The following is a 27,367-nucleotide window of genomic DNA, read 5'->3' as shown; positions in this document are numbered from 1 at the left end:
TGCACGACTAATTCTGTATGAATCATACCTACAACACTTTCTAAAGGTTTGTTTATTAGGAAATTACATTAAGATAATAATTTTTATTGAGACAGTTGCAAGCAAAATCCATTTACAAATGATTATGCTTTCTATATCATTTTATTATATTCATCAAATGTATATCTACTCAACGAGATGTCCTAGGCTGATAACTTTGTTAATTGACTGAAACATATAGGAACAATACTGCTTAGGATTGAGTTTTAGTATTGAGGAGAATTTTATAGTACATGCTTTCTCTATATAACCAACAAAAAAAAAAATGCAGTCCAGATGAAGAATGTAGAATTATAGCTACATGTATACACAAAAATAATTCACATATATTATACACTGTACATGACAATTATACTTTTATTAATTTTTGAAAGCACTAGTGTATCAACATGTATAGCAAAGATTTAACTGAATAACAAATAGACTGGTTGAATATGATTTCTATTCCAGTTATTATCAAATTCATCATTGATAATACCATAGTCACAGAACACAGTCATGCAATAATGGAATTTGTCATTAGTAAATGAAAGCTGACATCTATTTTCTGAGATTCTTTAGAACAAACTGGAATTTCCAATCCCTTCACTTTGTAGTATATCTTGAAATAATAAAAACTGCACCCATTTTGACTCCAAAGGAATATCATCTGAAAGTAGAAGACAGATAATTAGAAAGAAAGCTATCATTTTACACTGCAGGTGCTCCTTGGTTTAAGAGAACTAACAGATAAATAGCATTCAATCTGATTAAGATAGAGATCTTTACAATAGCGCAACACACGCAATTTGCACTATTGTAGAGATCTCTATTTTCAGGTCAGATGACAAGTTCCTCGAAAGTATATAATTTTTCTCAAGAATTTGTCATTGCAGTACTGCTACTTAAACAAGTTTCCTCACAAAAAATTGAGGTACCTTACCAGGCATTTGGGCAAGATACTAGAGGGTGATATTTCCATATAATTTTTGAATTGCCACTGTAACAATTTTTGGTGTACTTATATTTAAAAAAATACTGAAAACAATTTAGAAATCACAAGAGAATGACAATTATGAATAATTTATATAATACCAAGAGATACAAAATATATTTGAGGAACGTGTCACCTGACCTTAATCTGATTGAATAACATTTGAACTTTCCATATTTTAGGTGCATCTTCTGAAAATTACACATCATTAATAGATTCTATAATTACACATTAATCTTGATTCACTTTCAATATTGCTTTTTTTTCTCTCCTTCACTGTAAAACAAATAAAACTAGTTAATGTTTGGACACAATGCAAGATAGAGGTAAACAGCAATTATCATTGTAATGCATGCACAACCTTTGGTGCAAATATCGATCATTTCATAGCAATTGCTGGAGTAGAATGCTGATTTTCACTTAATAGAAATCTGACACATACTATTGCATAAATAATAAGAAAAATGTGAAATTAATGTCAAGAATGCAGGAAAACCAAGTATAACTTCATTTAATTTCCTGCTACATTATATTTTTTTTTCAACATTGTATTCATTTCTGTACATTTTTGCATCCAGATAGATAGCTGTTAACATTTATTTTCATTAATTTTTACCAACATTTTACATATAGTGTTGAAGTGTACATTCTTGTTAAGGTCTTCCGACTTCCTTCGGAAGACCTTATTGTTTTCCTTCTGTTTTCTATTATTATTATTAAGGTCTTCCGTCTTCACGGAAGACCTTATAGTGATTCTACTGTTTCTTATTAAGGTCTTCCGTCTTCACGGAAGACCTTATAGTGATTCTACTGTTTCTTATTATTATTATTATTATTATTATTTTTTTCCCCAAAATTTTGTGCAGGCGATTTCTCAAAAACTATTCAGTGGTTTTAAATGAAACTTTCAGGAATTATGCGTCGTCAAATGAACTTTGTTCATCAGAAGGAAAATTTGGAAAACTCGCTTCTGGTGCCAAGTTATTGACAGTTTTCTGATTTTAAAATGAAATTTTGTCCCCCCTTTTTTTCAAAAATGGTTTAAGATATGAACTGGAGACTTGTTAGAGATGATAGGTTATGTCTTCTAGATGAGGGGAATCACCTTTTTGTGCGTCGTCAATACTTCCGGTCGTTACCGGATGCGAATTTAAAAAAGTCGTATTTTTAAACTTTTTTGTTTTTCTATATTTTTCTTTTATTTTAATAAGGTTAATAGAGACTCTTCTGAAAATTCTTTATATATAATTTATTTTAGAATTGATCAATCCAAACTCTAGATATTCGCATTTCTAAATTTGAAGCGGGTCCAAAATGGCGGCTGTCTCTGTAAACTCCGATAAGTAGGTCAGAATTTACGGAGTCAGCCGAGCGTTTGTTTGAATGAAAGTACCATAAGGATCAAAGAAATGTGAAGGAAATGTTGGATTGTCACATCACAATTACGTTGCAATTCTGTTTCGCAATAGAGTTTTAATCCGGGGTTTCCTCAAACGTCTACTATAATTTTTCTTGTCTGTATCTCAAAGTAGAAAAACGACATGACTACAAGTGGAAATACGATAACTACAACCTTTTGTTTTACACCATGGAAAAACTGATCCTAAACCATGGTTTTAAGTAAAAGCTTTTCAAGAAACTTGCCTGACTAAAGCAATCAATATATAGTAATTATTACGTGGCCATTGTTTTTTCCCCATGCAGGCTTGTGTCATATTAAATGAACAGAAAAGACAGAAATAAGAAAACCATTTTTTTAAAGATTGTTTAATGAAAATGATTAAAATATTTTTTTTCTAAAAGATGTTGTTATTGAACATAAATGGTATCAGATTCCTTGACCGTCGCAGGACGAGACATGTTTTTGGGCGAAACATTCTAGTCTTCCCATGAATGTGTAACTAATCGGGATAGTCCAGTTTGGGGGTAAACAGGAAAATAAAACTTGTAGAAAATCTTACCTAAATCACTGCTTCAGTGTTACTTATCCATACGATATATAATAAGTACAATATGATAAATATACTTTCTCAAGCTCGATATTCAGGTTATAAGAACATACATTTTGATATTTCATTGAAACCATCACCATTCAATAGAAAATACATTCCGAAGGAAATGCGCGAATATTTAACCGTGACGTTTGGCGCGAAATAATGTATCGTGACCAACCTTTCGTAGTAGACAAATGGTCTGATGCAGAAGTATATAGAAGTGCAGAAAAAGATTACATGGACATGCCTGTATATGGAATTACATGAAATAAAAAGTTGAATACATAAAGAATAAAAGAAAGTAAACAGTATCATCAGAGAATGGCTAAAGATATGAATATGAAACTTGCTGAGGTGATAGAGCATCAAATGTAGATATGGTGATTGACCATTATTTTTCGTCGTTCCTACTTCCGGTCGCAAACGGAAGTGAATTCAAAAATGTTAAATTTGCAACTTTTTGTTTTTCAATATTTTTCTTTGGGATTTACAGGGTAAATAGAGAGTCTTCTGGGAGTTTTATGCATATTTTCATCTTTTTGATTGAAAAAGTTTGCAGAGATTTTTATAAAATTCACTTCCGGTCGAGTGTTTACCTGTTCTCAAAATTAGAATTTGTTCTAACAATATTGCTCGGCAACAGTAAACGACTGAAGTCTGAAACTTTCAGGTCTGATAGTCAGTCATCAGTTTATTTGAATCGTGAGAAAATCTTGTATCGCCGTTACTTCCGGTCGTGACAGGAAGTGATGCAAAAAAGTGAATGGTTAATGGTTTGCTTTCTTGGATTTTCACGCTGAATTTCTTTTATCACTTTTTCAGCGTGAATTTTTGTTTTTATTTTCAGAATCGGACGGAAGACCTCTCATTGCTCGCAATGAGTTTCTAGTTATTATTATTATTTTTTTTTTTTCCCCAAAATTTTGTGCAGGCGATTTCTCAAAAACTATTCAGTGGTTTTAAATGAATCTTTCAGGAATTATGCGTCGTCAAATGAACTTTGTTCATCAGAAGGAAAATTTGGAAAACTCGCTTCTGGTGCCAAGTTATTGACAGTTTTCTGATTTTAAAATGAAATTTTGTCCCCCCTTTTTTTCAAAAATGGTTTAAGATATGAACTGGAGACTTGTTAGAGATGATAGGTTATGTCTTCTAGATGAGGGGAATCACCTTTTTGTGCGTCGTCAATACTTCCGGTCGTTACCGGATGCGAATTTAAAAAAGTCGTATTTTTAAACTTTTTTGTTTTTCTATATTTTTCTTTTATTTTAATAAGGTTAATAGAGACTCTTCTGAAAATGTTATATATATAATTTATTTTAGAATTGATCAATCCAAACTCTAGATATTCACATTTCTAAATTTGAAGCGGGTCCAAAATGGCGGCTGTCTCTGTAAACTCCGATAAGTAGGTCAGAATTTACGGAGTCAGCCGAGCGTTTGTTTGAATGAAAGTACCATAAGGATCAAAGAAATGTGAAGGAAATGTTGGATTGTCATATCACAATTACGTTGCAATTCTGTTTCGCAATAGAGTTTTAATCCGGGGTTTCCTCAAACGTCTACTATAATTTTTGAGTTCTTGTCTGTATCTCAAAGTAGAAAAACGACATGACTATAAGTGGAAATATGATAACTACAACCTTTTGTTTTACACCACGGAAAAACTGATCCTAAACCATGGTTATAAGTAAAAGCTTTTCAAGAAACTTGCCTGACTAAAGCAATCAATATATAGTAATTATTACGTGGCCATTGTTTTTCCCCATGCAGGCTTGTGTCATATTAAATGAACAGAAAAGACAGAAATAAGAAAACCATTTTTTTAAAGATTGTTTAATGAAAATGATTTAAATATTTTTTTTCTAAAAGATGTTGTTATTGAACATAAATGGTATCAGATTCCTTGACCATCGCAGGACGAGACATGTTTTTGGGCGAAACATTCTAGTCTTCCCATGAATGTGTAACTAATCGGGATAGTCCAGTTTGGGGGTAAACAGGAAAATAAAACTTGTAGAAAATCTTACCTAAATCACTGCTTCAGTGTTACTTATCCATACGATATATAATAAGTACAATATGATAAATATACTTTCTCAAGCTCGATATTCAGGTTATAAGAACATACATTTTGAAATTTCATTGAAACCATCACCATTCAATAGAAAATACATTCCGAAGGATATGCGCGAATATTCACCCGTGACATTTCGCGCGAAATAATGTATCGTGATCAACCTTTCGTAGTAGACAAATGGTCTGATGCAGAAGTATATAGAAGTGCAGAAAAAGATTACATGGACATGCCTGTATATGGAATTACATGAAATAAAAAGTTGAATACATAAAGAATAAAAGAAAGTAAACAGTATCAACAGAGAATGGCTAAAGATATGAATATGAAACTTGCTGAGGTGATAGAGCATCAAATGTAGATATATTGATCGACAATTAATTTTCGTCGTTCTTACTTCCGGTCGCAAACGAAAGTGAATTCAAAAATGTTAAATTTGCAACTGTTTTGTTTTTCAATATTTTTCTTTGGGATTTACAGGGTTAATAGAGAGTCTTTTAGGAGTTTTATGTATGTTTTCATCTTTTTGATTGAAAAAGTTTGCAGAGATTTTTATAAAATTCACTTCCAGTCGAGTGATTACCTGTCCTCAAAATTAGAATTTATTCTCACAATATTGCTTGGCAACAGTGAACGACTGAAGTCTAAAACTTTCAGGTCTGATAGTCAGTCATCAGTTTATTTGAATCGTGAGAAAATCTTGTATCGCTTTACTTCCGGTCGTGACAGGAAGTGATGCAAAAAAGTGAATGGTTAATGGTTAGCTTTCTTGGATTTTCACACTGAATTTCTTTTATCACTTTTTCAGAGTGAATTTTTGCTTTTATTTTCAGAATCGGACGGAAGATCTCTCATTGCTCGCAATGAGTTTCTAGTTATTCCACTTTTCATAGTACAGGCGATATCTCAGCTGTGCGTGGTTCAATTCTAAAGATTTTTTCAGGGAAGATGCATTATGAAAATATCTCCAGGGGTGTCTCTCACTTTTTTAAAACTCACTTCCGTTCGCGATTTTTGGGGAAATTTGTATTTTTTAAATGGAATTTTGTCCCCTAATTTTCTCGAGAACGGCTAAAGATATGAAAGTGAAACTCACGGATATGATAGAGCATCACATACAGATATGCTGATCGACCTTTATTTTTCGTCGTTTGTACTTCCGGTCGCAAACGGAAGTGAATTCAAAAAGTTCAATTTTTCAAGTTTTTTGTTTATCAATATTTTTCTCTAGAATTTACAGGGTTTATAGTGTGTCTTCTATGAATTCTATTTAGGTCTGCAATATACTGATGCATGCATTTATTGCAAAGATATGACCTATCCAAACTTTTAAAATGGTTTCGACCGTTGACCTTGACCTTTCACCTTGACCCAAGGGTCATGAAAAGAATATAGAAATATTTTACCCAGCTTTCAATTTTTTTGTGTAAGCAAAAACCAAAGTTTTTTTTTTTTTTTTTTTTTTTTTTATACACCTGATCTATGTCCCATTGACCCATGACCCAAGGGTCAGGAAAAAGTTTAAGAAGATGTATTCTGTTATGCTTTTAAGCTAATATCAGGAAGAGAAAAAATGCTTTTCATTTCAGAAAATATGAAAAGGGCAGGGTGGGAGGGGGTGTTAAACCAATATGAAAAAAAAAAAATCAAACCAATAGCAACGTAGAATATTTCTCTGAGACTCATACAACGTCTCGGATTGACATAAAATTCCAGGATACTACAAAAGAGACTTTAAAGAAAGTTTCCTGAAAGTTTTACATTGAATCTCCAAAGTATAACGAAATTAGGAATCTTTTCGACAAACACTATATATTTTTTCTACCTGCAATTTAGGTGCTGATGAACATAAAAATGAATTAAAGCTTTTATCGGCTATTTCTTCAGTTGTTGTTAATCGCATTCGATTCTCTTGATATGATATGATATTTTGATATCAAGCATTCTTGCTTTCTTTAGTATGTGGAATTTATTTCAATTTTATTTAGAATTAATATTTTTCGAATGAATCTCGAAAATAGCGATTTTTCCTATTAAATAAATTTAAACGCTATCATTGACACCCTTTTCTTCCAGAAATGCATGTCTGAAATTTAATTTATACTAGTTACATTTAATTCAACCCACACAGAAATGTTTATTTAAATCTTACCTTGACCTTTGACATTGACCTTTGACCTTGAACCAAAGGTCACAATCAGGCTTAAAGATGTGAAAGTAGTTACAATTCTTAGTTTAAAAGAGGCATAAAATAACTAATCATCCCCCCCCCCCTTCTAAAAAAAAAATCACATCAACAACAACGTAGAATATTTCTGTAAAATTCAAACCAGACCTCGGATTGACACCATATTTGGTACAAATGTAGTATAGACCTCAGAGAAACTTTCTTGAGAGTTTTACGGTGAGTCTAATAAGTTAATAGAAGTCATGAAGTTTCACGGCAAAAACTACAAGTTCTGTTGTGTTTGAAATTAAAGTGCAGGTGAACGAAGAAATGATCTAAACCTTTTATCGGCTATTTCTTCAGATGTCGTTAGTAGCATTCGATTTTCCTGATATGATACGAGATTTTAATACCAAGCATTCTCTCTTTCTTTTACATTTGGAATTTATTGATTTTTATTTAGAATTAATCAGTTTCCAGAAATAGCGATTTTCGGTATATTAAAAACAATTCTCGCTTTCACTGTCGTGTTTCCCTTCTAAAAATGCATGTTGGGAGTTTAATTTGTGCTACACATATTTAATTTAACCCAAAGAAATGCTTACTTAAATGTTTCATATTTATTTCAGGATATTCAGTCAGAAATGTTAAAATCCGAACCCGATCTTTTAAGCTTACAACAAAGCTATTTTCAAAAAATTCAGCATGCTCACAATATCGATGAATCGGGCTACAGTCCATTAATACATTTTCATAAGGGAACAGTGTTAACGTTTTCTCAAGCAGCCCGTCCCTTGTTATTCTATATACTGCTTGCAAGTTCAGGAACTATTTCCTTTTACGGAACTTCTTTCTTCCCCCTACCGATTTTAAAAATACGCTTGTATTTATTCTATAGTCTTAAACAATTAACTTACCCAATTTTCTTGGAATGTGTAGCGCAGTGGTTAGCGCACCTGCCTTTCAAACCAAGGGTTTTGAGTTCGATCCCAGCTGGAGGAGCAATTTTTTTTTTTTTCATTTTCTTGCCTTTTCTTTTTTTTTTTCAGCCCAAATGACACGAAAACACTTAAAAAGGTGGAAAGGCCTCTAATTGTTCTCTGAACGTTAGTTTATTAGTTGTTATTAAGGTCTTCCGATATATATGATAAGATATGAATATGAAACCTGCTGAGGTGATAGAGCATCAAATATAGATATATTGATCGACCTTTATTTTTCGTCGTTCGTACTTCTGGTCGCAAACGGAGGTGAATTCAAAAATGTTAAATTTGTAACTTTTTTGTTTTTCAATATTTTTCTCTGGAATTTACAGAGTTAATAGAGAGTCTTCTAAGAGTTCTAAGTATGTTTTCATCATTTTGATTGATGCATTTATTGCAAAGATATGACTGATCCAAACTTTCTCGTATTGTTGCGGGTTTGAATCCTGCTGGGGCGGGAGATTGTTTCTCTTTTTTTTCAGTTGTAAATGATATTTTTCTCTGTGAAGACATGTATGATTGTTTTTGCTTATTTTTTAAGCTTTTTTTAACAGAGATTCTACAGAAATCCTTTAATAATCATGATCTATGTTAAAAGACTGTGTTACATAAATGCAAACAAAAAATACCTTCAATAAAGATTAGTATTAAATGAAGTGAGGTAGCATAGCGATCTGGAGAAAAGTTCGGTCGGAAGACCACTTGTTGCCCTAGCAACAAGAAACACATCTAGTTATTCTTATTTTTCCAGGAAACTAGAAATATGTCCATAGGACATGAATGCCCTTCCCAAGGTACATTTGTATTGAAAAATGAAATCAAAAATATACCTTGTTTCTGAGAAAATAGTAAAATATGATGAAGGGAGGAATAATTTTATTTTCTTTTTTCATATACAGAACTGATACCTTCAGTACCACTGTTACTTAATGTTGATTCATCCCATCTTTCATCCAAGAGCTACTTGAAGTCTCACGGTTTCAAGTTCATTCTCTCATATATTTAGCAAAGGAGTTCTCTACTTAACTATAGTAGTGTGGTCCCTTTTTACACTCTTGGTTTACCGGTTAAATAATTTTGTTTGTTTACATTGTGTATAACAAAGTATTTCTAATCAAAGCATTGTGTATTTATAATAAATAATTTAACAAATAAAAAAATACAAATCAATTTTAACATCTATCACACTTAAAAATTCCAGATCCAAAGATTTTCCCCCAAACAGACTGTGGTTTCTGTATTACTTGGAAAATCAAATGGGCAGAGACATTTAAATTAAATACTATAAAAAGAAGATACTAGACAGTTACACATTTTAGACACAAAATAAGTAATTCTGCAATCAAAATACAAAAACATTGTTAAAAATTTTGTATCATTTTTGTTGTGTACTTTTACACAATCTAATTAAAATAGATCCTTTATGCTCCTGTATTTTTTTTATGTCACTGTAAGGGATCCTTACAGGATCTAATTTTAATTAGATTGATTTTACATGAATCATATGTGATTTATTTATTAATTTTTTTTTAGGGAGGGGGTATTGCACTGTTATTGTAGGTATTTTCGTACAAATTGATATTCCTTTTGTATTTTGGCAGGGTGATATAATTAACATTTATGAAATCAACTGTTAATTGAAGAAACCCTTTGTGGAATAAAATAAGATGAAGCAAGTTTTAAGCGCAAAAATGAGGAAAAGTGAAATTCAAGGTCATGGAAAACATTAAAGTCAGGAAAATAAGATGCAGTTTAATTGCTCTCACCAATTTGTATCAATTCCTTTTTTTTTAAACCAAGGTACTAGTAACTGCAAAAACAAGAGGCTCATGGGCCACAACGCTCACTTAGTAAGTACAGCCCTTGTTCTTCATCAGCAGATTCTTCTTCCTACATATTCCTATGTAAAACTTTGATCAGCCATTGTAGCCCCACCCTACCCCTGGGGGTCATAATTTGAACAAATTTGAATCGACACTATAAGAGGATGCTACCATATATAAATATGATTAATCAAGGCTTTTCTTCTCTTAAAAAGATTTTTAAAGACTTTTTAGTATGTATTCCGGAGGATGCTCCCTTATATAAATATGACTGATCATGGTTTTGCTGTTCTTAAGAAGAAGATTTTAAAAGATTTTTCCTATATATACCCATGTAAAACTTAAATAGACCATAGTGGCCCCATCTTATCCCCAGGGGTCATGATTTGAATGAACTTGAATTTACACTACCTGAGTTGCTTCCATATAAATATGACTGATCATGACTTGCTGTTCTGTGGGAAAGATATTTCCCATGTATTTCTTTGTAGAACTTTGATTGCCCATTGTGGCCCCACCCTACCCCTGGGGTCATGATTTGAAACTTAAATGTACACTACCTGAGGATTCTTACATATAAATATGACTGATCATTGCTTTGCTGTTCTTCAGAAGTTTTTAAAGATTTTTACCCATATAAAACTTTGTTCACCTATAGATAACCCACCCTATCCCGAGAGTCATGATTTGAACAAATTTGAATCTACACTATGTCTGGAACTATGTAGTTTAGTGTTCAGATATGGAAACTGCGAAATCCACAGGAACAATGTTCAGGCCAAAAGTGGGGTATTGTAGGAGTTGATTATCAAAATCTCAATCCTTCCATCCTTACAAAACTGCTACCATTTGAACACTTTGGTCCTAGATGTGTTTATCACCAGCAGCATCTAAAAACATTTTAGCCCCTTGGGCATTTTCCTGCCTGCACAAAATTTTTAAGAGCCCTCTATACACTGCACACTAAAGAGTTCCGATTTTGTGGTATTTTTATGCAGATAGAGTGATCTGCCTTTTGATCAAGAATAAAGTAAATTGGAATGTACAGTTTATTACTTAATTTGTGATCAAATCAAGCATTCATAACACTTTAATAGGCCAACAGGAAAAGATAAAACACTTCATTTGCAGGTATTTTATCCAATGAAGTAAACAACAGTAATTTCTGTTCATCAGTACCGGTACATGTACTTCATTGTCTTTGAACTTTTTTCCTGGGGGTAAATTCAAGGCACCCTATGTTAAAAATGTGATAGATAAGCCCAATATTTGCACCTTTACACACCATAATTTTCTCAATGTCCAAAAAATATTTTCTTCTAGTGTATAGAGGGTCCTTAAATAGCTCAGTGCTCCAATATGTTCTATGACATTGACATCCTAGACTTTGTTTTACTCACTGATCATCTTAATTGGTGTTAAAACAGTAATAACTTCTCCAATTTAATTCAACATTTCACCAAATGATGTCTAAAAAGTATTGTAGGGACAGGTGAAATTTCATATTAATTCTTTATCATTGTTCATATGGTACAACAGTGCAGTTTATATCAAGTATTGCTCAGTTATATTGACTATCAACTAAATATTTTTTTACTTGTTGAAAATGTGCTATTTAATAATAATTCTAAATTCAAGTTAATAAGTTGAGAGAATTTTTTTCTTCAGATGGTTTATTTATGTCCCTCATCTGATACTGTAAATGTACTTTATTTGGCTGACCGATATTTGGCGTAAATTAGTTTTTCAACAAGATTTAGGGCTTTCTGAATGTGCTTTATATGAACATATATACAGAAGACATTTAGTGATGTACCTGATTTAGCAGAAGCTGCTTTTTCATGAAAGGCACTACTGTAAATAGAATACACTGCAAAATGTAATATTTTTACAGTATTTCAGATCAAATTATTTTTATTTAACGAGAATGATTACATACTCATGCATGTAATTAGGGAGATAAGTATGCATACTTTGATATTTCTTTTGATGTCTTACATGAATTATTTTCATGATTGGATTTGTTGTTTGCCAAAAATCGTGTAGTTAAGATAAAATACAAGTCTTTTTTTATGTTTTGATAAAAAGTAGGCTTTAACTTTTTACCAGTCAATAATTTAGCTGGTACATGTATTGGATATGTTTTGATGGCCTTCAGTAATAGATCAATCTATTAATGCCTAGAAAAGAAATGACAAGTCATAATATTTGAAAAAATGTATTTAAATAAAATATGCAGTAAAAAAATAATTTTAATTCAGATTACAAACTTCAATCAAGTCATTCAGGAGAAGAATTGCATGTTTTGTTGTAATTTGCTTAAATTTTAAGATGAACTGACATTGAAGAGAAAAAATATTTAATTACTTTACTCGACTATCACTCGACTTAAGTCCCTGATTATTCAACTGGGCTATGCAAGTAAAACTGACATCCCTAATAATTTCACAAAAATGTCTTTGTAATGAAAAATTTCAAAAACATGACTTGCTCTATAAGGCATATTTAAGCTTAATGATATAGCTGCATATTTTTCAAGGGTCATCAGAAAAGATGAAATCTTTGTACAGTCTGTGAAAAAGGTGAAGAATTTATTAACAATCCAATTCTGGTAAAGAGGGCACAAAGCATGGACCACTGGAAATTCCAGAGTTGGGATCAGGTGCCTAGGAGGAGTAAGCATCCTCTGTTGACCGGTCACACCCACAGTGAGTCATATGTATTGATCAGGTATACGAAACATTCTGTAGTCAAATTCAGTATAAAAACAAAAGCCTAACAATTGGTATGAAACAAGTCAGATAAAATATGACCCACTGATAGGTTATATTTTCTAACAAGGTCATTATAACAACCATAAAATTTACAAAATGCTGACTGTAAACAAGGTTGTTGAAATCCCTGTAACATCAACTTATCTGTCAGTAGCATGTCTTGTTTGTAAAAAGTGATTGTTCTTAAAGCATTCAAATTCAAATTTCTGTCTTTAATGTGACTTGGCATACATTTGTTCTGGAGAAGTTAAAAATATGAAAATGGGTTACAAGATAGACGAAAGAAATGCATGTTTGTATTTACGACAAAAGAAATGCATGTTTGTATTTAATTGAATATACAAAAGCAATGACAAACAATAAACATATGGCCATCATAGCACATTTAAATTTATCTCTTAGTAAAGCTAAAACCTGTTGAACAGTGAGTAAGAAAAAAACTGAAATGTTCTTGACACACATTGTGTATTGATGCATCCTTCACTATCAGCAGAAACCCAAACAGTCATTAGAAGACTGCTGATAACAGAATATACCTGTCAATTTTATCACAGGTGTAGAAAATTTATCACTTACCAGTTATTATATGTTAGGATGAAGATTGCTGATTGGGTTTTTGTGCTTTGTTCACATTGCACAACCATTTTATAATCCTAGCATTTGTTTCTACTATAGAGGTTTGTTTGCTATTGCATTCAGCAATTTTCTTGTCAGTTTCCGACATTTCACCATCCTGTGAAGCATCACTGCAGGAGCTTCTATCAATTGGAGCAGATGCAATAGAACTCAGAGTTTCAAACATGTCATTATTTTGAGTTCGATGATGAAGTCTAAGCATTGGATCCAAAACTAGACGGTCAATGCCCATTTCATCAAAAAATCTTTCCAGTTCTGTACTTGTTCTGGAAAGCCTTGAACTTAGGTCAGACAAATCTGAACTTGTTCTTGAATGTCGACCACTAAGGTCAGATTGAGATCTGTGGAGTGTTTTCTTTCTTCGGACAACACCCAATTCATTTTCAGATACTTTTGTAGTGGGAATAGCACATCGTTTCTCTACCAGCACTGTCACTGATGTGCTAAGAGACTGGTGTGAAGTAGGAACTAAGAAATCCTTGGATTTCACTGGAGGTTTAGGTCTGTCTGGAATTTTTGGCTTTTCTGGAAGTTTAGGCCTATCTGGAAGCTTTGGCTTTTCTGGAAGTTTTGGTTTTTCATTTGCAGTAGAATCCACACTTATTCCTTTATCCATGTACTTAGTCTCCAAACTAATTGACAAAGACACAGAAATCTTTGATTTGTTGTTTTCACTTATCACAGGTGACACAGGAACTTCATCTCTACCTCCACTTCTAACACCATCAGTACTACTGGGTCCAAGTCTTTTACTATCCCCGCTCACTGGTCGAAGTCTTTTTGATGAACTAGAGTGCACCGAGCTATTTGAATTTTTCTTTTGAACACATATATTATTGGTCCTCTCAGTGGATTTATGTGATGCAATATTAACACCTCCGTGATCAACAGAATCCACTCCTAATCCATACTCTGACACAGGGCGAGCAGGACGATTGCCAGAGATGCAACTGTTTGACCTGATAACAGCAACAATTATTGATTATGTTTTTTTTTTTTTCATATGTTTGTTTGTTCACAGAAACAATAAACTAAATAATGTGGAAACCAATGTTTTTCAAATGTTGTTTATGCAGTCTGTGAACCAGAGAGTTATTATGAAAATCTCTGGTCAAGAGAATATTGATTTTGTCTGTTAAGAAATTAGAAAATGCTTTATCATGCTTTTGTACATCAATTATTTAATTTTCCCTTTATATTTTTGTGAAGCATTAAGGAAGATTTATATGTTGGAATATTTTTTTTTCTTTTCACCTTGAGCATAAAAGTTTAATATCCTGTAAGCTATAGGCTAACAAATGATTTTTAGCCTTGATTTTATTGATCATCTTCAATAACAAATTACTAATTAACTACTAATTGCCCTATATTTCATTGTACTAAATGCAGTATCATCTCAAATTTCTGTAGTTAAATGGAATTTAAATGTTGAGGGAAAGAAAACAATCTCATTCAGGGTGAGATAACTTAGTAAGCTGATGCATGCAAGAACAGAACAGGAAAAATAAATCCATCTTTGTATCATGAAATCAATTCCCATTTATGCACATAGAAACTTGCTTTTTCTGCTCCTAACATGCACTGCATTTATATAGCTACATCAATAATGTACTTACTGGTTCCCAACATGTAGGACTTCTGGGTGCTTCAGCTCCTGTTTGTGGTTTAAAACCCTGGTGCTTTTCACGTATTCTGACTTTGAAGCCTCTAAAAGTTCCACTGCACTCTTGCGTCTACGAGCTGAAAATGCATGAAGAAATTTGTCAGATGTTTCATGTTATGCTCTCTCCTTGAAAACTGCAGACCGGATTGAAGGACAAGCAGCCTTCGTTTTTTTTTTCTTTAGCTCTGTCAGTTATCTTGTGTCTGGGGATCCTTAATTGAGTAACCTCCCTTGCCATAAATGATTGTTTTAGCAGTTATATGTGTACCTGTTTTATAGCCACAATCTATCACTTCAAAACTGATCTGATCTTAGGAGATACAGGGCCTCATCTGGATATCATATCAGAGTTTCTTCCTGTTTAGTCTTTTGTTGTGTTTAATTGATAAGTCAGTCTGATGCATAGGAGATTGAACTCAAAGTGCACCATCTCAAAGCTAGTTCTCAAGCAAAACTTACATGAAAGAAATTCACAGTATAGGCAAAATGTAAAATTAACATTAAATTTGTGTACATGTACCATATAAGATGAAACATAATTAAGGTTAATCTGTTCACATGAGATGTTAACTCCATGATTTTGATGTTGGTAACCTGCAAATTCTTTGAAGCATTAAAAGTCTCCAATCTAAAATTATTTTCTCCAACGGTATGCTATGTGCATGTTTAGAGGTTAAATAATTTTTTAATTTAAGTGCACACATTTCCATAACTTATTTATTTATAAATCTATTTAAAATCTATGGATTCCCAAATACTGTCTTTCGAATGATTATGTATAGTTATGTGTATTTGTTTTATGTATGATGACATGATACCAAATAAATGATGATAACTTAGATTCTAACCATCCCCCAACCCCACCCCAACACACACACACCCTCAAATCAAAGAGCATATATAAGTATAAAAAAAATTACAATTTTACCAAATACATATAGGTGGAATTTTTAAATATCTGTTTCATTGCAATTGACCCCCCCCCCCCCCCCCCCCCCACAAAAATACCCTTGTGAATACTCACCAAAAATCCCTGAGTTGGCAGTCCCCTTACGAAGGAAGTCTGCTCCCTTGCTGACCAGTCTGTCAGGTGTTTGTGTGATGGAAGTCAACTGAAGACTCATGTCTAAAATTCTCAGAATCTTCTTACTAACTCCATAAGTGAATCAGGCCTTGGTTTTTTTCATTTTTCATTTGCCCATGTTACAGCCTCTTATCTCTAAATACCTAGATAAGAAGGCAAACACCTCTTGAATAATGAATGCAAATTGCATTACTAAAATAATTATCAATATTTGTTGTTTATTAAAGCATGCATTCTTGCAGGTGCTTGCACTTATATAAAATTCCTTTATGACATTTCTCTAAACTTAAAATGCATCCAAGCTGATTGAAATGGAATTTCTACCTAATTTAAAATAAATGCAACAAATTCTTGTCTATGTGCCACATTGACACAAAATCAATTTACACGAGAGGTGAGATATAATTTGATTGTAAATATAGTTGTTTTAATATTACCAGTACATCAAGAAGACAACAAAATCTGATGAAAATGGTCCTTGCTTAAATCTGCATGCTTTGAGAATATGACATATAGTGATAAACATAATGTTTCACAGTTCAGAGTTTTCATCCAAAATATTTGTTAGCTGTTGGACTTTACTTTAATGTCCACTAAACACATAAATGTTACTTCACTTATTATCAAGTTTACAATGAAATTTGCATGTAACCACTTGAATCAACAGAGAAATTTAAAGACCCCACTTTAAAAGAAGAGGAGTAAAACAACTCTAATTCACATATAGGGTGTGTACAACCAGCAGTATGTTACTGTCAAAGGAAATTTACAATTAACTGAATAAGTAATTGATTTTCCTTTTTATAAGTCATTAAATGGCTTTTCAGCAGTCAACTGTGGGGTTACAATTACCCACAACACAAACTATGTAAAAAATAATAGTTGTAATTCATCCTCCAAGTTGTTTCAATGACCCAACAATATATGAACATTTTAAATCCGAAAATGAATGACAATAATTCACAAGACTGTCCTAAGAATTGCTAACAATTCATACATACAATTCAATGTACAAATAAAAAAAACCCACTGTGTTGTACTATGGACTTGCTCTGTAAAAAGCATGGTAAAGCATTCACAATAATAGGAAGAATTATTAACTAATTTAGTGCCAAATCAGATGGAGAAATACAGTATATTATCTACTGTAAGAATATTATATATCACCTGCCTCACTATAGTGTTAAGTGACTCACTGGAATTTTCAGTTTGACTAAGATTGGGTAATCAATAGTCAATATTCTATCTCCCCCTGAGTGCTTAATGCCGGAAATCACCAAATCAATACAGGTAAATTTAACAATGAACTTTATGGCATTTACAGTGTAATTAAAGCTCTGCGTGGCTAACAGTCATATTGACCATAGGACAAGAAGTCTGACCAATGTAAATTCATACATGTATAGACTGATACCGACATCAGATCTTATAGGAAATTCCTAGAACCTTCGTCAAAAAACCACATTTGCACATTGACCCAACAATCCAGACATGACTCGGAATTTTAATGAACACACTCGATGAATAATTAATGCTAAGTTCTTATGAGATTACATGTTATTAAGGCTGAAGTCATTAAATCTTGTATAAGCCTACATGACTTTTACGCATATAAGGGCTACAGCTATTGCTATCATTCATGTAAACCATAGTATTGCATAAATGTTAGATAATCATTGACACCACTCCTTTATGTATTACAGTCAAAAAAATCAATTTGAAATTATAAACTTACCTGAAACAGGTATAAAAGTAATGAATGCAAGATGAAAGCCTTATGGTTCAAAGAGATATCATCATGATTATTATGATACCATATAAAAATATCCACAGGGAAAAACAATTAATTGACTATCATACTTCTATTCCCTGATTATGGTCACTGATTCATGTTAACAAGAGATCAGCTGGCGCAGGTCAACCATCAAATTACTGAAGGTAAAATTGTCTGATTTATATGTTGTCATCCATTAATGCACCCTAACCTTACCTTAAGGGTTTCGCTTTGTGTAAGCTTAATAAAAGTGACCTTTCAATAATTTTAGATCCATTGGTATCTTCAAATTATACTCGGTAGATTTCATAAAGGCAGTTTCATTCATGATTTAAAGTTTTTGTGTGCGTCTCCAATTGGACCTTAACACATCATTGGCAATACATTAGCTACCTACCATGAGAAGACATTATTTGGAGAAGTTGTGCATTTACAAATATTTTAAACACCTTACCTCTTTGTCACATGATTATGAGGAAATGATTTAACAACATGACACAGAACTGAAGTCGTGGACACAGGTAAAAACACAGGAAATGCAGACGTCATTTACCAGGAGATAAAAACTGAAACAGCCTGGGAATTGATATCCCAGGTATATAAATGAATTGCTGTGACCTGTGCCAGACAATGTTTATACCTGATAGGCCTGTTATGGGTAGAAATCAATCAAGCATTAAATACCTCTATTGCTTTCTGATCTTTTTTTCACATACTGACCAACTTTGAACAATTTATTTGGAAATACCTAGTCCTTTTGTATAATGGTAGAACATCATAATATGACAATTACGTGTCTTTGAGATGACTTCATTTTAAATGATCTTTATCATAGTTTACTCCAGTCAGGCATAATGTCTAACTGTATAGTTTAGTCTTCATTTTTAAAGTTTGCCATTTTATCTTCACACAATCAGTTTTATCTGAAGTTTTGGACAATAACAGCTGTCAGTTTTCATTCTTGTTAAGTCACCCTGGGAATTCAGCTACCTTTTTCACTACGCTGCTTAAGTAAACCTTACTTTAACATATTCATTCAAATGCACAGAACTTTATGTTGCATGTTTACATTTATTTACTTGTACACCTCTAGGGCTTTGTCAGATTTTTTTCTGGATTAAAAAACCACAAGATCATTCATAGTACATTCCAATAAGAATCTTTAAATGTGACCTTGAAAACAAAGATGTAGGGCATTTGAAAGTTGCATTCAGACGTGATCTTGAATGACCTTGTAGTGAAAAAAAATGGGAAGAACAGAAAACTTCTCCGATAACAGACAACAAAACAAGTCCTCGAAAATGACATCAGTAAACAACATTTAAAAAATTGCAAAATCTTTGCTTATACATATACTTTTAGTCTTGTCAGACAACTGGTCAGATTAAAATTGCATTATACATGTACTTCAATGGGATTCATTTTTTTTTTTTTTTTTTGCTACCTTCTATGCTTAATAATTTGATTGCAAGTCCCTTCTTCCTAACCTTGAAGGTGATAAATTTATTATATAAAATTGGTGCTGAAGAAAAATCCTGTAGAAATTATTATTCAGTGACCTGGTGCTAGATGACAGTCGGGGTGAGTTGATGGGGTGGGGCTAGGTGACAGAAGGTAGGTGTGCTTATTACAAAAAAAAAATGGTGGAAAATTTATTATCAAAATTCTGGAAAGGAAAGAAAGAAAATGAAAAAAAATACTAAATGCTGAAATTCCTAGTTGAGAAATGAGGGTTCTGAAGACTAAATGTAATTGCAATATTTTTGGATAAAGAAGAACAATTAGTACTGTTTGTCTTTTCTCATGTTAACTGGCATCTATAAACCTTTTCTAGGATCAGAAAATTGACAAAGTGTGTAGAAAACAATCAAAAAATAAAACATTCAATAAAAAAATTCCTGGTCTTATTCTGGCAAATCGTAAGCATTATGAAAGATAGAAAAGTCAATTCAGGAGAAAATCAGACCCTTAAATGCTAAGTCCACAATTACCATGGCTATATCCTTCAGAAGAACCCTGTAAACAAGGAAATTTTCAGACAAACATTGTCACTCCTTTAGTTTCCATGCACACAATCAGTGTTTGAACCAAATAATTCTGTTACTATAAGCACATTCAAAATTTTCACTGGGAGCCAACATGGAAACTGCCTTGGACTAAAACATATAGCCAGGGAGAAAAAGGAACTAATCAATGCTGCATCAAGCTAAACTACCTGTCCTCCGAAAAGTGTGAAAAAAAATAACCTGACATAATTTTTTACGAAAATAACATGAAATTATGATAAATTATACATATAATATTAATATTATTGTATCTTTTGAACCCACTAGCTACCAAATAAAATTTCACTACACAATATTTGTTTCTTTCTCTAAGCAATTTACATGTTACATGCTACAGTAGCCACTTTAAAAATACTTTTATTAAAAAATTGTCAAGTAGATTGAAAATTTAAAGACAACCACTATCTAGGATATAATTTGTTACCAGACACATAGTAATGGGGGACTAGGGGAAGAAAGAATGTTCTTTTGCTCTTAATTTAGTTTGGACATTTCATGGAAAGGCCACTGTCATATGATTTTGGTTCCGAGTAATTTAGAATTCTGGCCAGAAAGGCTAAATACACTGTACTTATATTGATTCCAGGTGATAAATAAAAGTTCCAGCCTGCAAAAGTTAGGTTGGGAAGGTAATTAATATTAGTTACAGGCATCCATTTATCCTTTAAAATGTACTAGATGAAATCCTGAGCAAGCGCAGGGATTTGAATTTATACAAATCCTGAGCAAGCGCAGGGATTTGAATTTATACCACTACCGAAAGGAAAATTCCATTAATATATATAGATAGTTTTCGACTGGCCTGAATTTAGCAAGTTATTTCCCATTGGTCGCCATATTGGAGGTATACAAGCCTGAATTCCTTCATTATTCAACCAATTTAAACTTGTCATACTGGGCAATTGGATAAAGATAGCACCATTTTTCGTACGAATTTAAGTTTACTCAAGCTTCCTTTAATTCATAATTTCAGTATTTAAAAGATTTTTGCTCTTATATTACTGCCATACAAGTATAATATTGGTTGCTCAAAGAGGAAAATTCGCTAGTTGGACCTCCAATATGGTGGCCAACAGGAAACAACTCTTGCTAAATTCAGGTCAGTCGAAAACTATCTATTGTAGTTTCTACATTTGCTGTTTTTCTACTAAGCCAACTGTGAATTTGATTTGAAAACAATTTTTGTGTATACATACTCAAGTGTAGAAATATACACGGTGAAACTGACGTCACAATGAGGCTACAGAGATGTTAATAAAAATATGACGATATAGGGCAGCGAGAAATTCAAACGTTGAGTATATTTTTGGTGCATTTTAACATGTAAAATGTAAATATGTTAAGGAATGTTTTTAAGTTATAGTTTGAATTATTGGTGTGTAAATCACACTAAGAGTGCAACGATAAACCGTTTGATGGTAACCCTAATGTAGATTTTCCGTAAGATCCGTGGAATTCCATAACAAATTCCGTGGAATTCCATGGAAAAAGTGTTCCATGGAATTACAAGGAATTCTCGAGAGTATTGGGACGGAACTTTTTCGGAATGGTATGGAATTTCAAATCTAGCCTGGAAAAGAGCAGAACAATGCCAGAATAGAAATTTGCGGAAATAGCTGGAAATCCATGGAATTCCAGGATATTTGGAAATCTATGGAATTCCATGGATATCCAAGGAATTCCAGGAAAATACAAAAAACTGGAATAATCAAAATGATTTAAGGGCCAAATAATTACAAAAAAAATGACTACATCACAATTTTTCATAAATCAAATCTATATTTTCAAAATAAAAAACCAATTTTGCTTTACAATGTGTTTGGGGACAAATATTGCATACACACTTCTATGTATAATGAAAGCACAAATTTTAAAAAGTATTATCACTGAAAGTATTTTACATCAAAGGTTATTTAAACAATGTTAAAAATCCACAGAAAAATATCATTACTGGATGATCACCTTGGTTTAATTAATGAGAATTATTATAATATACATGCATGTACATGTAGTAAATTACAGTCTGCATGAGAAACAAATGACTTTTGATTAAAGAAAATCCTTTGTACCTAGAGTAATCTCAAACATATGACATTTTTTGATAATAAAACAGAATAGATTTAAAAAAAAAAAAACACATTAATTATGACCTTTTGCTTCATTGAATGACCTTGGGAAAGGTCACTAAAGCCTTAACAGGGTATATTTGCAACATTTGTATACAGTTACAATGATCTTCCAGTCGTCCATATACATTTACCATACAAAGTTAATGACTAGAGTGACAAACATAGGTATTAAGTACACAAATATCTACTACACAACTATATTTGGAAGATCCCATAAAATCAACACATGCTATTTTTTTCCCCGACATGCCCCAAGATCCTAATTATTGAAGGTCCTAAACTTCTGAAGTATTGGCTAGAATCACTTCCTCACTGGTCCTGCTAGAGGGTGGTCAGATAATTGGTGTCACGAATGGATTCACTTTTGGTACGACGGCTTCAAAAGCTCAGCAAGTTTGATGTTGATCATTCCCAAAGACACTTCAAACTTTTCTTGCTCAATTTCTGAAAGAAAAGATTACCATAAAGATGTATGATATCTATCTCATGTATAAATATATGACAAATAATAAACTAAAGCTATATAAGACAATTGGTTCTTTCAACCTGGCAGATCAGTTTAATACTGAAGAATAGGAATTTATTATCTTGTAATTTTTTGTTCAGATTAGGATTGATTTCTTTTTAAACTAATGGAAGCTGTGAAATTAAAAAAAAAATAAAGAGACATGATTGTGTCTAAGTTAATTAACCTTGAATATGAGAGAGAACATTGTAAATTACATAAACTATGTACCCTTAAAAACATTCAGCAAATAAAGTTAAGGTATGAAAAAAAGTACATTAGTAAATATAATTTATATACCATATAAAACATTCAGTTTTGCCTTATTTGTCAATGGCTCGTCTTTTGTCTCTTAAGCTTCTGATTAAAAGCACCTTGAACAGGAGTTTGGATGCCTATGCTGCCTTTGATATATTATCCTCCATATCTGCTTACTCCGTTAACTGACCCTTGAAAAGAGGAAAAGACAAATTCATAGGCATATGTAATTGCTTTAAATGCACATTGGTTAATTTACAATGTAACAAAAATATGGACAAAGCAAATAACATAAAGTGAATATATAGAATACATTTGTTCTAGGCTTCAAACATACAAATACATGTACATACATCTTATTTTTGAAAAATTAAGAAAATATTAAATAAACTGTTATAAATACATGTAACTTCCATGCATCAACAATTCAGTATTGAGTAAGATAATATATTAGTACATGTATACATGTACTTCTTTATTTCTGGAAATTTATATCTGCGACTAAGGTTATATAGGTTTGTGTAAGAATACGATGAATGACATTGACAAGGTGTAGGTAAAAACTTGTGAACACGACAGAGAACTGACATATGAAACAAGTTAAAAGCAACAACTTCTTAAAATAACTAAAATATATTTGAAAGAGTGGAGTCTAACGTTCATAATAATTTTTCTCAATGCCTGGCTAACATTGATAAACACATAATTTCAATTCTTTTGATTTTATTGATTAGGAAAATGATTAAAAAATCTTACCTTTGTGTAAATTTCCATACAGCTCTGAGCTCTTGTCCTTTTTGTGAGCATTCCTGTAAATAAATGCATGCATGATTTTATGTCATAGAGTATAGTCATTTTTAATATTTAAACTTAAATAAAATGTAAAATGATTATGCATGTAGGCATTTAGCATGTTTAGATTACCTGTCAAAAGTTATAATTGTTATGCATTATTAATAAAGGAATTAAGAATATAAACCTCTTGTTACTTGCTCAATAAAAAAAAATCTTATGCTATAAAACATTAATTAATAAAAACAATGTTAGTTTATTTGTGCTGAATGATAATTTGAGCAGGCTCTCAACATTCTCACAAGCTAAGTGACTGAATGACTTAGCATCTACATCTACATATTAGGACCTTTCATCAAACTTGATGATTATATGCCGGCGCTGTGCGAATCGAGTACTTCAGCTATAAAATAATAAAAGTAAGTGCTGTGAATGATCATGAACATGCATTAAAAAATAGATATAATTATTTACATTGTACTCTGTAAATGTAAGTAGTACCTGTACTAAGGAATGTTATTAGCTAATAATTTGGACCAGAGTTCTGAACTGGCCCCAAAGAAGCTGCCGACACCGAGCATGGAAGAGAATTCCATAATGGGGGGGGGGGGGGGCTATATTTAAATTATCTGTGCAAGTACCAAAGGTCTGAAAGTAAGGAAGACTTGAAATGCCTTTGTTGGTGGTAGTCTGTGAAACTAAACAGAGGATTGAGTCTACCGCAACTAAGTTGTGCACAACTTTATATCATATAGACAGCTGATAGAGCATTATTAGTCTACCACCGTCTACACGTTTTTTTCTGCATTGTAAACATAGTAAAGATAGCCAATTTAGATGTTGCAACATGTTGGAGACATTAATAGTGTTATGATGTCTGTGTACAATGTAACATGGACTGTCGTTGCGCAATTGGCAACGTGCCACTAGCATATATAGCGAGGTCTAAGGACATGTACGAACGGAGGAAATTCGGGTTGAAATCCACACATTGTTCAAACATATTTTGATAAGAGATGTTTAGAGTTGTACAATAATTATTACAGAAATGAAACTGCGCTCGCCCTAATGGTTTCATCGTCGGGCATTCTATGTGTGTGGTGCCCAGACTGAGGAACAGTCAATAATCCATTCAACTTCAAGGAAACATAAAATACTGTACATTGTACCTACCTGGTCTTAAAATGTCTGCATCTTTTGTCAAAATACAAATTCCATTCCAAGCTAATAATGACAGCAGTTCCTTTCTTCGTGACACTCTCTTTCCTTCTGTCCAACAATACAACATTGCAGCCGAATTGTTGAATTTTGGCGGGCTGTAGTTGAAATTAATTGTTCATCGAGCCCAACATCGATCCCGACGTAATTGTACTATGAGCCGACAGTTTAAGAAAAAATTCTAAGTTATTTTCCACAGCTTTCCAGAGCAGAAAATGTCTAAGTTTCTCATTTTATCAGCTTTTCCATAGAATTCCACAACTTTCCAAACCTCAAAATGTCTAAGTCCAAATTTGTTATTCAAATTCCAAAAGATTCCAAAAACTTCCAAAAACACTTTTAGACTCTTGTATGGAAATGTTTGGAATTCCATGGAATTCCAAAACTTTTCCAAACCCTTTGGAAAATCTACATTAGGGATATTGCAGTATATTTTTCCACAGTTCAATTCATGATATGCTAAACTGATATCGTGGTTCGGTTCAATCGGTCTAGAATTATCCAAATTGTCCATTTTGTTTCCTTGTTTACAATTTCAAAATGACTTTTTGCACAAAACGTGAGGTCGACTATAACGTATCAATGGCAGTTAAACTCATCTCCAGCATCTTACAAACCTCAGATTTAACACGGAGAAGATTTATGTGAATTAAGTCAAACATAAAGTTTATGTTTCTGCAAAAACATGAATTGGATCTGTTAAGCGATGTGGAGAATATCAACAAAAAACATTAATCTGAGAGTGAGCAGTAGTAGATTTTCCGCCTGCCTGTGAATTATGCAACAATGCCCCCCCCCCCTTTTTGTTGCATCACAAGTAAATTTTGCAGAAGAGAGGATTACCCCCCCCCCCCCACGAAATACAGTTTTGGATGTGTCTCTTTTTTTATTCTTGGCTTGTCAAATTTTTTGGGGGGTTAGTACTTAGTATATAGGTCCCTGGTATCCCCCCTTTGAAAAACGATGGTAAGTGCATAATTTCTGTAAAAAAGTAAACCGACACTTAAATGTATTTTTATCCCTCTAATCTTATAAAAAAAATTAAATTTAACATAAGAATAACAAGATTGAAGGGATAAATATTGTCAATCATGCAAGGCATCATATGCAATGAAAATACCGAGGAAATTCAGAATACATGCAATACGTGTTCACAGACTGACGGAGCAGTCAAACATTCATTCGCATTGGCCTTTCCTTTGTTTTAATATATAAGAAAGAATAAAAAAAAGTTACCTTATTCCGTGTAATATCACAGCCAATAATCATCCTTACATGTGGAAAAAATCGACTACTCAAACCGCACACCTGTGGCTGTGTTATTCTTCCATTGTTTACAAAATCATTTAATAGAGGTTACTCCCCTTGAAGCAGTGCTTGAAATCAGGAATTCTTGAAAATATCCAGCATATATATATTACGAAAGCCTATTAGGATCAAACTACGGTAAAAAAAAATTTAAAAGGCGTTATAACGCCTTTTCAAAAGGGTTATAACGCGAAAAAAGGCGTAATAACGCCTTTTGAAAAGGCGTTATAACGCGGAAAAAGGCGTAATATCGCAAATAAAGGCGTAATTACGCCTTTCCAAAAGGCGTTATAACGCGAAAAAAGGCGTTATTACGCCTTTCCAAAAGGCGTTATAACGCCTTTCCAAAAGGCGTTATAACGCCTTTCCAAAAGGCGTTATAACGCCTTTCCAAAAGGCGTTATTACGCCTTTCCAAAAGGCGTTATAACGCCTTTCTAAAAGGCGTTATTACGCCTTTCCAAAAGGCGTTATTACGCCTTTCCAAAAGGCGTTATTACGCCTTTCCAAAAGGCGTTATAACGCCTTTTGAAAAGGCGTTATTACGCCTTTTAAAAAGGCGTTATTATGCCTTTTGAAGGGCCATTATTATGTCTTTGACGAGCCCGTGCTTTTAAGGTGGGGGGGGGGGTCCCATAAAATTGACAAGCAAACAAAAAAAAAAAACAAGACCCCCCCCCCCCCCGAAAAAAATAAACTGCCTAAACTTGAGGGGAAACCTTTTCTAATTTTTCGGTAAAATTTTTTTTAAATGCAATGACTTGCCCGAGTTTAACCATACTGCAACAAAATGTTAAGGGACCAAGCAATCAATAAATGATTTTTTATATTTAAACTATAGCAAGACTATTCTCCCAAAAAGTGGGGTGGGGGACCCCCCCCCCTCACATTCGTACTACCGGCCTGTTCGAAAAGGAGTTGTATCCAAAAATGGAAAGGCGTTATTTTAAAATAGTAAATATATGAAAGATTGAACCAAAGCCATCTTTATTTATGCAATATTTAGATTATAGTTTTAATATTATAAATTATATTATAAATTATAGTATCATCAATATTCCTGCACATCTCGCAGACAGTTGTTTGCATTTTGCATGCATATTAA

General features: G+C 32.7%; 1 protein-coding gene across 2 annotated transcripts; it reads right to left on the bottom strand.

Annotated features, from left to right (window-relative positions):
* Positions 1-373: 373 nt before the first annotated feature.
* On the bottom strand, positions 374-26,254 carry LOC133176825 (protein FAM110B-like). Of its 2 annotated transcripts, none has more exons than XM_061311893.1 (5): positions 26,192-26,254; positions 16,154-16,356; positions 15,083-15,206; positions 13,407-14,425; positions 374-688 (listed from the first exon to the last, which is right to left on the bottom strand). In XM_061311893.1, exons 2-4 carry the CDS (start codon positions 16,251-16,253, stop codon positions 13,420-13,422), a joined length of 1,230 nt encoding a protein of 409 aa, XP_061167877.1. In that variant the 5' UTR covers positions 16,254-16,356; positions 26,192-26,254; the 3' UTR covers positions 374-688; positions 13,407-13,419. The 2 variants fall into 2 exon arrangements, with proteins under 2 accessions (XP_061167877.1, XP_061167876.1); XM_061311892.1 differs by lacking the exon at positions 26,192-26,254 and adding an exon at positions 18,442-18,554.
* Between the last annotated feature and the right edge of the window lie 1,113 nt (positions 26,255-27,367).

This window comes from Saccostrea echinata, unplaced genomic scaffold (genome assembly GCF_033153115.1).
Source record: "Saccostrea echinata isolate AGI-Se365-2 ecotype Australia unplaced genomic scaffold, CSIRO_AGI_Sech_v1 ptg000081l, whole genome shotgun sequence".
Classification (NCBI taxonomy): Eukaryota; Metazoa; Mollusca; class Bivalvia; order Ostreida; family Ostreidae; genus Saccostrea; species Saccostrea echinata.
Note: the sequence above shows the minus strand (reverse complement) of the source record. Positions and strands in the feature narration are given on the sequence as shown.